Source organism: Cetorhinus maximus, chromosome 4 (assembly GCF_964194155.1).
Source record: "Cetorhinus maximus chromosome 4, sCetMax3.hap1.1, whole genome shotgun sequence".
Classification (NCBI taxonomy): Eukaryota; Metazoa; Chordata; class Chondrichthyes; order Lamniformes; family Cetorhinidae; genus Cetorhinus; species Cetorhinus maximus.
This window is the reverse complement of record NC_135882.1, coordinates 162,124,455-162,142,627: the sequence shown is the minus strand read 5'-3', so window position 1 is coordinate 162,142,627 and position 18,173 is coordinate 162,124,455. Positions and strand designations below refer to the sequence as shown.

At 40.9% G+C, this 18,173-nt stretch overlaps 1 protein-coding gene and 1 long non-coding RNA gene across 2 annotated transcripts in view; both read right to left on the bottom strand.

Annotated features, from left to right (window-relative positions):
- The window catches only part of LOC144680003 (guanine nucleotide-binding protein G(s) subunit alpha isoforms short-like), a 346,956-nt gene extending 329,680 nt beyond the window's left edge, over window positions 1-17,276 (bottom strand). Inside the window, exon 1 of the mRNA XM_078541076.1 lies at window positions 16,537-17,276. Within this exon, the coding sequence (XP_078397202.1) occupies window positions 16,537-16,957 (421 nt within the window). The 5' untranslated portion in view covers window positions 16,958-17,276. The remainder of the gene's footprint in view (window positions 1-16,536) is intronic.
- Window positions 1-18,173, bottom strand: part of LOC144680013 (uncharacterized) — a 773,835-nt gene that overhangs the window by 557,892 nt on the left and 197,770 nt on the right. The gene's annotated exons all lie outside the window — the stretch shown is intronic.

Here is an 18,173-nt window from a genome sequence, read left to right as displayed (position 1 = left end):
AGAGGTCAAATTAAGGAAGATTTTGATAGAGCAAGAAAGGAGAAGCTTTTTCTTTTGCCAAGTGGGTTCATAGCTAGGGGTCATAGATTTAAAATAATGGCCAAGAGAACTCAGGTTGGAGGGCGGTGTAGGGGGGGGTGGGGGGTGGTAGCAGTGAGATGGTGGTGCAGAGGTAATGTCACTGGACTAGTAATCTAGAAGCCCAGGCTAATGTTTCTCTGCGTACATGGGTTCAAATCCTGCCATAGCACCTGTTGGAATTTAAATTATTTTAATAAAATCTGGAATTGAAAGCTAGTCTCAGTAATGGTGACCATGACAGCTATCATCGATTGCTGCAAAAATCCATCTGGTTCACCGATGCCCTTTAGGGAAGGAAATCTGCTGTCCTTACCTGGTCTGGCCTACAATGTGACTCCAGGCCCACAGCAAAGTGATTGAATCTCAACTGCCCTCTGCAATGTCCTAGCAAGTCACTCAGTTCAAAGGCAATTAGGGCTAGGCAACAAACGCTGGCCTTGTCAGCAACGCCTACGTCCCATGAAATAATATTTTTTTCAATTATGAGGAGAAATTCACAGAGAGAGCTTGAAGTGAACTAATTTGCAAGTTATGGGACTAATTGGACAGCTCTTTTAAAGAGCCAGCACAGGCACACCAGGCCAAATGGCTGCCTTCTGTGTTGTAAGATCCTGTGTGATTGCAACCCAGGTCATGGGGGTCCCAGGACTATAAATTGGCAGTCTTAGAGAAACATTCAAGGTTGACTGACGTATGTTGGAAGGGAACCCCCCCTACCCTCAACTCCTTTGTACAGATTCCTGTTGCCTTTGGATGCGACATCAGCTGTTGCCCTGTCAGCTCATACCTTTGTCTTACACACAGTGGCGCTGTTCATAAAGCAGCGCAATTTATACTCTAACGCATTTTCCCAGGATCTCAAACTGGAAATCCTCATTGCCCTTAGGTGCCTTTTCCCTTACGCACCTTTTCCCTTACAACTTATAGGCTTTTAAAATGTAATTTATTATCAGTCAATCTTTACTTCAATTTACTCTTATTCACTTTTACTCTTTTCAATATCGGTGACAGCTGCACTCGACTATTCACCAGAGTTTCTGAAAAATATTAAAACTGATGTGAATTAAAGCAGTTAACTCACCTCACAAACTTCAACCATTAAATGAAAATATTTAGCTACTTGTACAACAAGAAATCTTTGTAAAAGAAGCTTTATTGTGGAATGAGAAATATCGCAGACAGCTGGATGCGATTTTACAAAATAAAATTTGCCTTACTACTTATGATTTAAGCAGAAGCATGAAATCAAATACTGCATATCACACAGTCCACGTGTTGATTTTACTGTATAATTATTTGATGTCAGCCATAAATTTTGCTTCAGGCATCAGTTTCACTTTATATTACAGTACAATACCAAAACTAGTTAACTTGATAAAGTTTCCCTACATTAAAACAGACTATATTTCATAAAAAGTACTTATTGGTTGCTTAGCATTCACGGCCTTCTTAAGGTCATGAGAGGGTCTATATAAATGCAGAATTCTTCTTTGCTGATGATTTTGTATGTCAAGCATTCATAGTTAGTTCTCCCTTATATCTCTGTAAAAGTTATGATTTTTTTTTACATTGACCTTCTGTGCTTCTTCAAATAGAGTCCTAATGAACTAAAAATATTGCTTCGCAAAGACTGCATTTTACAACGTACAGCAAGTTGTGAAGATCTACAGCAGAGTAAAGTGGGCAGTTTTATCCAGTAAAAATAAAATAATAAATCAAAGATAGCTGTTATGCTATTCTGTGATATTTAATATCCAGTGTTTCTCAGACTCTGATACAGCACTGTATTTCAGAAAATGGGAACACAGATTTCCTTTAAATTCTGAAAAGCAGCCATTGCATTAGGCCTACTTTAAAAATGTACCTTTATAAGTACACATTGGTTAACAAAGAAAGTATTGCGACAAAAAATTATTTTTGAGAAAACCAAGACTACAACACAGAAACAGACTGCTAAGCCCACTAAATCTGTGCTCGTGCTTTGCTCCCAATGAGCTCTCCCCTTCAATAGTCCTTTCCTTAAAAAACAACTTGCACCTTTCATGCAAGACACCCAAAGATGTTTACCAGAAGCGCTAACAGAAAAAAATTTGACATTGAGCCACATAAGGAGGTCTTGGAACAGGTGACCAAAAGCCTAGTCAAAAATGTAGATTGAGGAGGACAGAGAGGTAGAGGCGCGGAGAGGTTTAGGGAAGGAATTCTTTATTCTATTCATCGCTGGCAAGGCCAGCTGTGGTTGCCTGTCCCTAGTTGCCCTTGAATTGAATGGCTTGCTAGGACATTTCAGAGCAGTTAAGAGTCAACCACATTTCGGTGGGTCTGGAGTCACATGTTGGTACCAGACCAGACCGGGTAAGGATGGCAGATTTCCTTTCCTAAAGGACATTAGTGAACCAGGTGGGTTTTTATGACAATTGATGATAGTTTCATAGTCACCATTACTGAGACTAGCTTTCAACTGGAGAGCTATTAATTAATTAATTGAATTTTAAATTACACCAGTTACCCTGGTGGGATTTGAACCAGTGTCCCCAGAACATTAGTATGGGTATCTGGATTAAAAGTCCAGTGACATTACCACTATGCCACTGTCTCCCTAAGCTCTACAGTTTAAGACCCAGATGGGTAAAAACATGACCAGGAAATCCAGGGACAACAAGAAGCTATCGATGCAGCAGCACAGAAATTGCAGATGGCTGTAGGGCCACAAGAGGTTACAGGGCTCAGAAAGCTGGGGGCATCTAATTCACTTTTAAAACAATTTATGACCATTTCAACAGAAAATTCCACTTTTAACTAGTTATTGCATTGCATTTTTAAAAAAATAATAATGATAATTATTATATTATAGTGATAATCTTCCAGTCTTCCTTAGACACAGGGGCGGTGCCAGAGGATTGGAGAATTGCGAATGTTACACCCTTTGTTCAAAAAGGGATGTAAAGTTAAAGCTGGCAACTATAGACCAGTCAGTTTGACTTCAGTGGTAGTGAAACTTGTATATTGTCTCACTACCAATATAGGGAACTATAGTTCGGGACAAAATCAATAGTCACTTAGGCAAGTGCAGGATAATTAAGGAAAGCCAGCATGGATTCATTGAGGGAAAATCATGTTTAACTAACTTGCTGGAGCTTTTTGAGGAGGTAACAGAGAAGGTTGATAAATGGAACGTTGTTGATGTGCTGCATATGGATTTTCAAAAGGCATTTGACACAGTGCCACACAGTAGGCAAAATTATAGCTCATGGGATAAAAGGGAGCGTAGGCACTTGGATAAGAAATTGGCTGAGTGACAGAAAACAAAAAGAGTAGTGGTTAATGGATGTTTTTCAGATTGAAGGAAGGTTTGTGGTGGAGTTGCCCCAGGGGTCAATGTTGGGACCCTTGCTCTTCCTGATATATATTAATGACCTACACTGTGGTGCTCAGGACATGATTTCAAAATTTGCAGATGATACGAAGATTGGAAATGTCGTCAACTGTGATGAGGATAGTCCTGAACTTCAAAAGGATATAGACATGTTGGTGGATTAGGCAGACAAGTGGCAGATGAAGTTCAATGCAGAGAAGTGTGAGGTGATTCATTTTGGCAGGAAGAACATAGTGAGACGATATAAAATAAAGGGAGAAACTCTAAAGCAGGTGCAGGAACAGAGGGGCCTTGGTGTATATAAGTCATCGAAGATGGCTGGGCATGTTGATAGAGCATATAGCAATAAAGCAAAGAGTATCTTGGTTTTATTAATAGGGGCATTGACTACAAGAGTAAGGAGATCATGTTGAACTTATATAAGACAATAGTTAGACCTCATCTGGAGTACTGCATCCAGTTCTGGGCTCCACACTTAAGGACGAGAAGGCATTGGAGAGAGTAGAGAGGAGATTCACAAGAATGATTCTGGGGATACAGAACTGTAGCTATGAGGATAGGTTGGAGAAGTTGGGACTGTTATCCTTGGAGAAAAGAAGGCTGAGAGAGAGGTATTCAACATCCTGATTTATTTATCCTGTCCATAGTGAAACTGCTCCCATTCAAGGGAGCATCAAGAACGAGTGTGCACAGGTTCAAAATAATCGGCAAAAGGACTAAAAGTGATATGAGGAAATTTTTTTTCACCCAGAGGGTGGTTGGAGTCTGGATCAAATTTCCTGAGAGGGTGGTGGAGGCAGGTTCAATTGAGGTATTCAAAAGGGAATTGGATTGCTACCTGAAAAAAAGGGAATGTAGAAAGTTATGGGGATAAGGCAAGGGAGCGGGACTAGGTAGAATGCCTTGAGAGCCAGTACAGACTCGATGGGTTGAATAGCCTCCTTCTGCACCGTAAAGATTCTGTGATCTCTTCTTCTTTCAGCTCCTTCCATTTTACTTGGGGTCGCCACAATGCTGGTTGATCTCCCTTCTCCAACTCCTCCTGTCAGTCACCCATTCCACTTCCATTCCCACTGTGTTTAAATATCTGGTCTTAGGCCTTCCTCTTCTCCTTCTTCCTGGCTGTCCCAACCCTATTACTTGCCTCAGCTCATTTGCTCTCTCTCCGCAACAGATGACCATAACGTTTCAATCTCTTCTCAGCCAATCTCTTTGTCAGTGCTCCCACAATCTTCACAGACCCCCTGAAGTGCCAGTTCCTGATTTTGCCCTTTCAACCATCATTTGGAATTGGCAGGTGGTTTTACAGCTGGGTGCCCTTTCTTCCGCTAACCCTCCCCATTTATCCACACTTGGGGCTGGCACCGATACATGCCAACTTGCCCGCACCAGTGGCTGGGCTTTTTTAATCTATCTTTTAATTAATATTAAATTGTGTTTTCTTGTTACAATTTCATTAATAAACATAAATAATCTTTAAGTATTTACTTTATAACCCCCTTCTAACCTTGAAAGCCTCGGTCGCCCCGAAACCTTCTCAGTTCCAATGACAATGGCCAAAATTCCTGCGTTTCTCTTCATAACTGTGACCATTTATTCTTAGTAACAGCCTAGTGAATCCTTTACTTATGCCATTGATGTCATATCTTTTGTTGAATGAGGTTCCCAAATCTACACACAATATCCCATCTGGATTTCTCCATATAGATAAGTCCATATAGATAATCCATAGATGCTGCCTTATCTATCAGGTTGGTGACCACCTCAAAAATATCCATTTTCTTGCCCTTTCTGGTCCCTGCTCTTCTCCTGACCTGGTCATATCTTTCATCACTCTCTTCTCCAGTATTAAAACCTCACTGATCCCTACTCAATCACCATTACTTCTCAGTCTACTTTCTCTCTTGCCACTTTCCTATGCTCCAATCCATTGTAATAAGCTTATGGTTCCCACTACACCTCCCGCAACATTCTCCACTGAGGCCTCATGGTACTAGTCACTGTTTATCATAGAGCAGCCATCCCAATTACATCATTCTGCATGCTCGGACGATCACTTCCTGTGGATTAACCTCTCCAACCTCTTCCCCATCCTGATCATGAGACAGAAATGGAATTTGACTTATTCAGTCACTATAAATTAGGGCCCTGATAGCAATGTCCTATATTTCAAAACACCCCTGCTGTTATCCTTCCACAAACCAAAATAAAAAGACACAAATTGACATAACTTGACAAATGCCTAATATAGTTGTATGATTGTGCTAGCTAAAGACAGATACTGCAGTTTGAGCATGTGCAGGGTCAATTTCTCAGAAGACATCAGTGGCATTTGGCCAGGCCAAACACCCTAGTGTTTCTCTTCTTCCAGCAACGTTTATTTTCATGTTTTCATAAATCTTTTTTTTTACACAAGTTCCTTATTGGCTTTGTTCCAGCTGCTTTCCTCATTTATGTTTGTGCTACTCCACACTACTTCTGCTCTGATATGACTCAAATAATGCAGCAGCAAACAACAAAACTGGCAAACAAACAGAAGCAACTCTCGCAACTGAAAGCCTGAACATGCTGCAGACTTTTAATATGGAGGGTTTGTTGGTTTCAGAATTCCTGCTAGATTTCTCTTCACAGAAAGGATTTGAGAACGACCAATGCTTAAGTGTTTGCTTTATTTTAAAACCCAATTCAGAAAATTTTCTTTTTAAAAAGCCACAGGTTGCTGGAGTTGAGGGCATATATTGAAGCCAAATAGGCCAGCATGTCGAAGATTGCGAGCTGCGATATATTTCCAACTCATACAATAAGAATCAATTGTCTCATATAGATCCATTAAGCTAGAATGGCCAATCCTCATTTTTTAATAAGAGCAGATGATGTTTCTTTGAACCCACACCCCAAAGAGGAAAAGGGTAGATGGATGTAGTTTTTCTCTCCACTGATGCTGCCTGACCTGTTAAGCATTTCCAGCATTTTCTGCTTATATTCCAGATTTCCAGGATCCACAGTATTTTGCCTTTTGTAGCCAGTTTTATTGCTAGGCCTACTGGCAAATCATAGAGAAAGTCAGAAGCACAGCCATTCTCACTAGCTGCATACACAGAAGGAAGAGAAGAGAAAGAAGGATTTAAAAAAAAAAAGACATGGGAAATCAAACAGCTAATACCACAGAAGAAGTCTCATCTAGTGGAGGAAGCTCACACAAATCAACACCACAGCTGGTCAGATTCAGAAAAGCTGGCCAAGAGAACAGAACAGTTAAGTAGGTCTATTAATTGGTGTTTTTTATGGTATTATTTTTCTTGTTCTATATTAAGATTAAAGTTTGATTACATTTGTTACCCACTACAGTCACTGTGTTTAAAATAAAGCAGCTTAATGCTTCAAATCCGAACTTGAGGCATTTTAGTCTGCCTTCAGAATGATTACATTAAGGCACATGTGGGTATGTGCAGAAAACATGATAGTTATACTCTCAAATTACACCAACGTGCAATTAGATATTGGACTTAAAAGCTACTCTGAAACCGTGCCTAACAGATGTCTAAGTGGGAACAACCTGCTCAAGATACAAATGCTGGTGAGAAACCTTCCATGTGGACACCTCCTATTATAAGGCCCATCACATAATGTGGAATGTAGATGCCAGCTGTGGAAGCCTTGCTTGGAAAAAAAGCCCAGCTTGATGTATCCAGGGTCCACGATCCGAATTACAGATGTGCATTTTGAGCATTAAAAAATGGTCTTGTCAATTGCTGAAGAACTCACTACAAACAAAAGAGATGACATTCTCACTCTGTTCCTTGATATTGAAGGGTGAATGACAACACTGTCAATTGGATAATGCAGGCACATTCCCTACACATAAGATGCTGGGACCATTTAGGAGGATTGATCTGTGATCTTGCACTGAAGGCAAAAACTTGCAATAGAAATCAATTTTTTATATTTTTCGCTTGTTGCTTTAAAATGCAGCAGACTAGGAGTTGGGGTTAACTGCCTTTCCTTATGGCTTGTAGCATGGGGCAGTAGTGCAACAGCAGTCTGAGAGACTTCAGCTGAGCACTAACACAATCTGCTGTACGTGGCTTCATCACAGAGGATTTAAGTATTATTTTTACAGATACAAGTAAAGCAGTAACATGCCTCTGACCTCAGGAGGAATAATAAAAATCAGGATAATATTTTGCACTCATCTTCCCCTGAACAGGTTGCTGGTTGGTGCAACAGTAAATTAAATTTTTTTTAAAAAAATGGAAATTTGAAGGCAGCACAGGAACAGAGAGACCTGCAAGTTCATGCATATAAATCTTTGAGGGTGGCAGAGCAAGTCGATAAGGCTGTTAAAAAAGAACATGCAATCCTGGGATTTATAAATAGCGGTATAGAGTACAAGAACAATGAAGTAATGGTACTGGTTAGGCCTCAGCTGGAGTTTGGCTCAATTCTGGGCATCACACTATAAAAAGGATATCACGGTCTTAGAAAGGGCACAGAGGAGATTCATTAGAATGGTATCAGGGGTGGGAAAAGGTTTCAGTTATTTAGGGAGGCTAGAGAAATTAGGATTGTTTTCCTTAGAGCACAGAAGGTTACGGGAAGATTAATAGTGTTCTAAACCAAGAAGGATTCGAGTAAATAAAGCAAAGCTGCTTCTGCTGACAGAAAGCTTGGTAACCAGCAGGATACACATTTAAGATAATTGGCTAAAGAACCACAGGAGAGGTGAGATTTTTTTCTGAGCAGAAAGTTACAATGTTCTGGATTGCCTGAAAGGGTGGTGGAAGCAGATTCAAAAGTAACCCTAGAAATATTTATTTTTTTAAAAGTTATGAGGAAAGAGCAGAGGAGCAGAACAAATCAGATCACTATCACCATCTTGGGGATACCACTGACCAGAAACTGGACCAGCCATATAAATACTGTGGCTACAAGAGCAGGTCAGTGGCTGAGAATTCTGGGAAAATAACTTACCTCCTGATTCCCCAAAGCCTGCCTACCATTTACAGGGCACAAGTCAGGAGTATGATAGAATACTCTCCAATTTCCTGAATTAGTGCAGCTCCAACAACACTCAAGAAGCTCGACATATTTGGACAAAACAAACATCTTATCCACCACCTTCAACATTCTTGACTTGGAACTATATCACCATTCCTTCACTGTCATTAGGTCAAAATCCTGGAACTGCCCTCCTAACAGCACTATGGGTGCACCTACACCATATGTTAATTATATTGTTTATATTTTTTTGATCCATTCATGGGATATGGGCTTTGCTGGCTGGACCACAATTTATTGCCCATCCCTAATTGTCCTTGAGAAGGTGCTGGTGAGCTGCCTTCTTGAGCCGCTGTTAGGAGGGGAGTTCCAGGATTTTGACCCAGCGACAGTGAAGGAATGACGATATATTTCCAAGTCAGGATGGTGTGCGGTCGGAGGGTAACTTGCAGGTGTTGATGTTCCCATTCACCTGCCTTGTAGGGGAACTTCCAGGTGGGTAGGAGACACAGGTGAAGGGCAATGTTTAATTAAGTACTTGGAGTACAAATCGGGGACAGCTGGAACACCGGGCATTCGAAGAAGAGGTTGGAGACTGCACAAAGTCAATAAACCCTCCCAGTACAGAAAAACTCTGTCTTGGTTTTGACTTCACCATCCAGCTTGGATTCTACTAACAACATGGACTGCAGCGGTTTAAGGCAGCAGCACGCCACCACCTTTTCAAGGGTACTTGATAAATGCTGGCCTAGCCAGTGACGCCCACATCTCACGAAAAGAAAAAAAGTAGCTCTTTCAAAAGAGCAAGCAAAGGGACAATTAGCCTCTTTTTGTGCCGTATGATTCTATGATACCTAATGTGCCTTTGTCTTTACAATGGAAATGGCATAAAACAGAAAAGGATTGCCTTTACCAGTGTTAACATTTTCACCACATCCCCTCCGGGGAGCTGTTTTTTTTTGAGAAGTGAAACATTCTTGCTCATGTAATATTTTTCTAACAAAGATACAATAACAGATAGCACCAGTCACACATACATATACACACAGGTACTTTTCACAGAGGGAAGAACTATATTGCTTATTTACATGTTGGTGGGGCAGATTAAAGACAATGTCTTATTCTGTGGTAAAAATAAAATGGGAGATGGAGTAGGGTTGGGGGCAGAAGAAATCAGGTAGAATAATGGCTTCTGATCTCTCAAGAAGTCTCCTCGGTTGGCTGTCTGTAAAAAGGTCCATTACAAAATGAATTTGAGCAGTTTGAATGTAACTTATAGTAGGCATGGGGCCACAGTACAAAACCAAGCACCATGGATGAATCTCTCAAACATCACACAATAGCTCGAGAAATGAAAAATGTTTCATTGTCGCTGGGGGCTGCTAAGGAAGAGTAAAGAGGGCTTCACTCCTAATGATTAATGCCAACGTTGAATCAGGAGTGGGACATTGGGATTAGATTCTTGAATAGAGAAAGTGTTCCCATTTCCCAGCCATGCTCATCATGCATTTATAATGTAAATTGCCCGAGTATCAAGCTATTAAAACTACAGGCCCACATAATTTGTTCATTGTTGATATGCTGCATGAGGAAAGGAACAGGCAGGGTAAGGAATATTCTGGGATAACATGCTGTGCCCCTGGAATGACAGGATGCACATGAGCCCCTACTGTTAGTTCTCCATCTCATCTGAGATGTCACTGAAAGCACAGGAGAAGAGAGTGAGAGGCCAGATGGTTCCCTCACCTCTCCACTTCGAAGGTGCTCTGGCTTCAGTGTTATGGTTTAGATAGTTGACTGATCTTCAGTAATAGTGCAGAAGTTCCTGTCAGTCACCCTTACAAATTAGTGACTTGAAGAGAGAAAACCAACGCCATTAGTACCTGACATGTATGTTCCCAAAGCATATCTCCTCTCCGATAACACACTGCACAAGGGCTATCACTGTTTTCTTCACCTCTGCAGTGTTCATCATGTTTATTCAACTACCTATAAATTAGGAAAGGATAACAACAAGCTGACTATGGAACTTTAAGCATTGTTAATGTTTAATGACAGCAGTGATATTAGCTAGCATGTACTACCTCAGGTCAACTTTTTCGTTGGAATGTTGTAGCCTTAGTTATATTGCAGAATCACTTCCTGATTTAATTCTGTAATATATTACCTGACCTGAACTTCTGTGCTATGCAAATTGCCCTATTTATAGAGTACTAGCCCGTAAATATAACTGTATGTACACAAGATTTTGCACTGGCAATTGTTTTAAAGTCATGGTTTATGGCTTTATTTTTTGGCTACTGTACCTGTACCTGAGGAAGGCAATTACAAGTTGGCAAAAGTAAAACACTGCACCAATGTACTGTACGGTAGTGAAAGCTACTTAGCTGTCTGGAAACCAGAAACATTGGCAGTGTGTATATCCAACGCGATTGTTTGTGTTACTACTGGGAGTGCTACTGTTCCCAGATACAACAATGAAACCCAACTGTATGGGAATGTCTCAGGACCTCCAGTCGTACTCCCACCTCATTTGCCTTATAGTTCTTCTGCTAAAGTCAGGGTTCCCATTCTATAGCAATGCTGTGGAGTAATTGAGGTATTGGAGCAATAATTGGATGGGTCACACAATAGTAACTATCCTCTAAGTCCCCTTACTTTCATCATCATTCAAACCCCAGATCAGGGTTTCAAGCACAACTTTTTTCTCTTTACCATCTGGGAGCAGAGAGCATGGTTCTATAAGGGCAAAAACAAATTGCGTAGTTACACATCTAGAATCATACAGTACAGGAGGAGGCCATTTAACCCATTATGGCAATCCCAGCTCATAGAAAGAGCCAATTAGTCTCACCTGAACCCCCAGTGTCTTTCTCCATGATCCACACTTCCCTCTCCTTCAAGTATTTAACCATTTCCCTCCTGAAAGTTACTATTCCACCACCGATTCAGGCATTGCATTCCAGGTCAGCATAACTCTCCACACCTTACACCTGTCCAACTAAACTGCTATGTGGCTTGATCAGTTTACTACAGCATTCTCTACACCCAAAAGCCATGTGATCTAGCTATCCCAACACTTCATATGATAACCCACCATTGGGCATAGGAATGAAAAACAGAGAAAATAAGCTTCCAAAATCAACAGAATTAATCAATACAGAACCAGTTTGAGTTGACTATCACGAGATTTCTCTCGCATCATGTACGCTTTATCAGAGACATTAACATTATTTAGGCAGGAGATAACAGCAGTTGCTTCAGAAACCCATCATTCTCACTCATACCGGTGCATAAAGGACATAGAAATTTAGTATAGCACTTTCATTAAACACTTGCAAATTTTCCAATCAGTCTACAGCCCTATTATTTCTAAACTGAGGCAATGTCCTTTGTAAGGACGCTTGTGATCAACAGCAGCATGGAAATAGAACATTAATATTGAAACAGTCATATTGATTAGGCAGACTTTTTCCATCTCCTCCTCATTATACAAAAGCATAAACCTTTTCTGTAACCACTGCTTGATTGCTCAATGTTCTTGACTGCACATTAGGAGTTCATAGCTCCACATTAAAAATAAAACACGTATGTTTATAGGTATGCATGCATACACACGACCATAAAATTTTAGCTGGAGTTGAATATCACGGGGTGAGCTTTCAGTCAGCAAAAAAAAAAAAGTTCAATATGAAATGGATTACATTCCTTCCCTCCCCTAATCATTTAAACAACCTTCAAATTAAGTTAAAGATACACCTAATTTCTTGCACAAATTACTACATGAAAACATCGATAGTGGTTTTGAGCTGCAATTATAATTTGCAACCCGAGTTGACCTGGCAAATACTACAAAGAGGACACAGAAATCTCAATATCAGAAGATACAGTTCTAATGACAAATGCCTTTCATTCCATTTGATCTTATACAACCATCTTTTCATTATAACTTCTACATATTTCTTAAACAAATTTGGTGCTCTAGCCTCAGTCATACCATGCATGGCAAATCATTCTAACTGATCACCTACTATATAAAGATATATTTCCTGGCACATGACAAACTTGTTCTTCAAAATGTAACCTTGAAACCTCCTAACCTCTAGCATGTTCTGAGTTTGTTTACTCTTTCCTCATAAGCATCACTCAAGAGCTTTTTGAAGTTCAGAAGCCCTTTATTTAGTCACTCCTCATATCTAACACCTGGACTCAGCTGCACTGTTGATACATAGAGATACAAGCAGGTTAACCAAGTGGGAAAACTTAGGACAGATGGAGTTTAATGTGGGGAAGTGAAGTCATTCACTTTGGATCTGAATAAGTGATATCAGAATATTTGCTTAATGACAAGAGACTCAGGGCTGTGAGCAAGCAAAGGGATTGAGATAAATATGCACACAAAATCACTAAAAGATTCTGCACGGGTGGGGAAATTAATCAGATAGGCTAACAGAAAGTTGGCCTTTACCTCAATTCAAAAGTGAGACTTCAGTTGTACAAAGCCTTGGCCAGGCCCTCAGGGATTCAGTTTTAGACATCAAACCTCGGAAAGATATACTGGTCTTGAAGATTCAACAGAATATTAACCAGGGCTTAAATGGTTAAGTTGTGTGGATAAGTTGTATAGACTTGGTTTGTGTTTCCTTGAGTTGAAAAGGTTGAGAGGTGATCTAATTAAGGTATTAAACATCATTAAAGGATTCTATGGAGTAGAAATGGAGAAAGTATTTCTTTTGGTGAGGAAATCCAGGACAAGAGGGCAAAATCTTAAGTACTTTTGAGTCAAATCAGGAAGGTTTTTTTTTTTTACACACAGGTTAGTGGAAGTCTACAATTCTCTTCTCCCAAAGATTTAGATTCTGGGACAATTTTCAAGACTTAGATATATTAGGTAATAGTATCAATATATATGCATCAAAAGGTGAGTAAATAGAGCTAGATTACGGAAAATCCACAATTAAATGGATTGGCGGAACACGCACAATGGGCTGGATGGCCTTTTCCTATGATCGGCCATTGCATAGCATAATGCTGAGGCTGGAGATCTCAATTCAACCAATCTAACATCCTGCTGCCCCATTCATTGCCAGCCACAAGTCAACTAAAAGTACCATGTCTTAAAACTTCCTATTTAAACACATTATATTGCACCCATGGTACACAAGCATTTTCTATTTATTCTTCTATCACATACAGTACTTTATATCTGTTCATACTCAACTGTATTGTAATGTTTCTGACATTACAGTAGTAACTGCAGCCTGTGAAGTGCTTTGGAACATTCTGTGAATGTGAAAGACTTTACAAATATAAGTCTGTCTTTTATTAATCCATACTTAATGTCATTTGTCACTGATAACGGATGAAAAACTTGCCAAGCCCTCTTTCTAAATTTTTGGTTGCCTGCTTTAAATCCAGTCTCCCATTTGCATGGTGTCATCTGAATATCTAGCTACTTGCACGGTTGCAAATTCAAATAATTTACGTACATTAGAACACAAGGTGAGACAACATGCACTCAACAATACCCTACTCACTTCCTTGGTTTACTTTGGCCCAACACATCTAATAAATTGCTTCTGCACCTTTCTTTTAACTAGTCACTAATTCACGCACACAATTCAACCTTGCTATACAATGAAATTAGACTGTAAATTCCTTGTCTGACACAAATACCAACAGGCTTGGAATTCTAGGTGCACAACAACATACGGTTTACCCCATGAATTTGAGTCGCTTATCTCATGAAAAAAAGTCGGAGGTAGGTCTGGCAAGATCTACTTAGCTGTCATTTATTAGTTTATTTTCCAACAAGTATTCTTTCACTTTGTCTCTAATTATTGATCTGGCCAGTTTTCCCAAATATGAAAGTCAGGCTACTAGGCCTAATGCTACGGGTATGGAACTATATTTGCATATTTCTAACCTGTTGAACACGCTTCCATTTTTACCATCTTCCTCAAAATAACCATGACTATTTCACAATTCTCCTTCCTTAATTACCCTGTGATATATATAGTTCATCCATCCCAGGAGAATGATCAGGAAGTATCAGTTTACACAAAAACAACAACTGGAATGCGTTGCTGAAAATAGTAGGTAAGACCAAGACACTGGAATTACTTATGTGGCTGAATGCTGTGACAGATAGATTGTAGAGTTGGTATTCTGGAACGGATAAAAAGGGCCTTTTTAAATCTTGCATTAAGTTTCGAACATTATGAACTTCTGTTTCACTTGAAATCCCAAAGCACACACTAACTTCATTTAAATATCTTATGTACTTAATTACTTAAAAAAAAAATGAATACGGTTAACACTTATTTTATGGTTGAGTGGAAACCTGAGTTAACCAAAAAACTATGGGTATTGTGAACCTGAAGTACACAACAGGTCAGTCAGCAAAGGCTGAGGTGTTACCCATGCTAATTCTAAAAATACTCAAAAGTTTAACTTGTCATTTCCATAGGAAATGCTGGAAATACAGTAAGACCCGACAAATTAGGAGCAGAGTGGGCCATACAGGCCCTTGAGCCTTCTCCTCCATCCAAATGACTGATTTTCGACCTCAACTCCACTTTACCCACCTCATCCCCATATCCTTTGATTCCCTTAGAGTCCAAAAAAAAACAACTGAACATCCACAGCCCTCTGGGGTAAAGAATTCCAAGGATTCACAACCCTCCAAGTGACAAAAAGTCTAATCTCAGTCCTAAACAGCTGACATCTTATCCTAATTATACCAAGCTATCTAGTTCAAGACTCTCTGGGAAAGTGTCTCAGCATCTACTCTGGCAAGCAATTAGATCACCTCTTATCCTTGTGAATACAAAAAAGTAAAGGCCCATTCTACTCAATCTCTCTACATAGGACAATCCTCTCATTCCAGGAATCAATCTAGCGAACCTTCACTACAACCCCTCTAATGTAAACATACCTTTCCTTAGGTATGGGGGTCAAAACTCTACACAGTATTCCAGAAGTGATCTCACCAAAGCTCTATACAATTGCAGCATAAATTCCTTACACTTGCACTCCAACCCCCACATGCCATTTGCCTTCCTTACTGCTTGCTGTACTCGAAATGTAAACTTTGTGTTTTCTGTACAAGGACATCTAAATTCCTCCAAACGCCAACATAGTTTCTCACCATTTAAAAATGTTTTGTTTTTCTTTTCTTCCTACCAAAGTGAATAACCTCACATTTCCCCATATTATACTCCATCTGCTACCTTCATGCCCACTCACTTAACCTACCTATATCCCTTTGCAGACTTTGTGTCCTCCTCACAGCTTACTTTCCCACATAGCTTTCCATCATCAGGCTTGAATACATTACACTCAGCTATTGCAATCTTATATTAATGACTTGGATAAAAAATACTGATCCTTGCACCATCCCAAAGCCTGCTAAGCTGAAAATGACCTGTTTCTTCCTACAATAAAAGCAAAATACTGGAAATCTGAGACAAAAACAGAGTCATGCGGACTCAAAACTTTAACTGTTTCTCTCTCCACAGATGCTACCAGACCTGCCGAGTTTTCCCAGCATTTTCTGTTTTTGTTTATTCCTATTCTGTTTTCAATCCTTTTAGCCAAGCTAATGTTACCCTCAACCTAATGAACCCTCAACTTGGGCAAGAACATTTGCTATGTGGCATCTCATAGAGTGCCTTTTGAAAATCCAAATGTCCACTGGGTTCCCCTTTATCCACCCTGCAAGTTTCATCCTCAAAACACTACTAATTTTTCAGATTTCCAGCGTTGGCAGGTTTCAATTTGCACAGTGCTCATTTAAAGCCATTTCAACCATTTTACACCTGGTACAAATTCTGTGGTAAAAGTTTGAATGTTTGCCTCAAACTTCAATGCAATGATGGGTGAAGAATGCAAATTTAAAAGAAGTGTATCAAAATCGAACTTGCAAATGCAGAAAAAGAGAAAAAAAAGCACACTGAAAACGGAATTAGGTCATGCACAGTGAACACGAAATGCATCCCTCTCGGGCAAGGCTGTCCCTTTAACAAGCCACCCTAAGCAAACTGAAAAATCAAAGGGGGCTGAACACGCATTGACCTTACCCAGCAGAAGCAGCCGGTGCGTTTGCTTGTATTCGCGTTTCTGTTCCTTCAAGATTTTGTCGATGTACTTGCTGACTTTCTTCGCCTCTCTCTCCGCCTCCTTCTCCTCCGCCCGGAGCTTGTCCCAGTTCTTGTTCGGCTTCTCGGGGGGCTTCTTGCTGCCGTGCGGCGGGAGCTGCAGCCGCTCGCGGTCTCCTCCGTTCTGCTGCGGCTGACAGTCGCGCGGACACTCGGAGCTCCGCAATCTCCCTCCCGTGTCCCCCTGGTACAGCTGCTCCATGTCCCCGCGGTGCTGCGGCGCCGCTGCTGCTGCCGCTGTTGTTGCCGGGGGTGCTGGTGGTGGCAGCTCCGAGTCCGGGCTGCTGTTGGACGCGATGGGATCGCTGAACAGCCGCGGTCGCAGGCTGTAGCACATACCCATGTTTCAAGAGGCAAATACCCCCACAGGGCCTCGAACGAACCCGCTTTTTGATCAGCGCTTCATCCTCGCGCTCGCGATCCCTCCCACCGCCCAGATGCTGCCGCCGGAGATATTCCCCCTTTGGTGCGAGACGTGCAGAGGGGGGAGGGGGGGGAAAGAGATTATCCCTTTTCTTCGAAGCGAAATGAGGAAGAGGCGGAATGCTTTAAAATTCCCGATTTTCCATTGTGCACAACCAGATACGGCGTTCGAGACTCGTAAATCACCTGATCCCAGTGGCCAGTGGTCCACCTTACCGTAAATCCTCCAAACTCACAGCCTGGTACACAGAGCAACCACTCCAAACCCTCACATCCCTCTTGAGGGCTTCACTGACCTTCTCCTCAACGCTTCAGCCATTCAATTCCCTCCCCTCCTCTCCTTTTCTCAGGAGGGGTCCAATATGGCCTTCGGTTGTCCCCGGGCTTCCTCAAGAATAACATACATGTATCTATTATATACTTTTAAATAGGTCACGAGGAGGCCAGGCTGACAAGAGAAGGAGGGGGTAGTGGAATCGCTTCCAATTTGTTTGTAGCCTAGTGATTTTAGTGGTTATTCGAGGGAAACACTGCCCGCTGTCACAATCTATATAAATATTACACTGTAGGGGAAAAGGGAAATAGAGACTGCCCCCAAAATAATCTTATTCTCATACGGAACACTCAAAAGGGAAAGTTAGTGTTGGGGGGGCGGGGGGGGGATCCCTGCATAAGTCGTATTTTGGGTAACGTATAAATGAAATTCTTGGTGGTGAAATTTCCTTCATTACACACACACACACGCAGTTAAAAGCAGGTCTCCGCGGCACCAACACAAATCTAAAAGGCCTCAAGCAACAGAAGATTCTTGTTTCCACAGAGCGGCAGATACATGCAATACGCTCGCAGCTAAAGCCAAAATGTTGTATTGATGACATTTTACAAACAAAATAGGCAACAAAAAAAAAGAAATCTGATTAGCAGTGGGACTGAAATTTATCAGATTAAATATTAGATGGAGGGAATATTCGGTAGAATGGTTCCTGAGCCACTGGAACCATGAAAAAGTGACACCATCCACAACAGCCAAAGATAACAGTTGAATGTTATGAGGAAAGGTAATAATCAATCTGGAACATTCAATCTGTTTCTCTCCACAGGTGCTGCCTGACCTGCTGAGCACTTGTACTATGTCA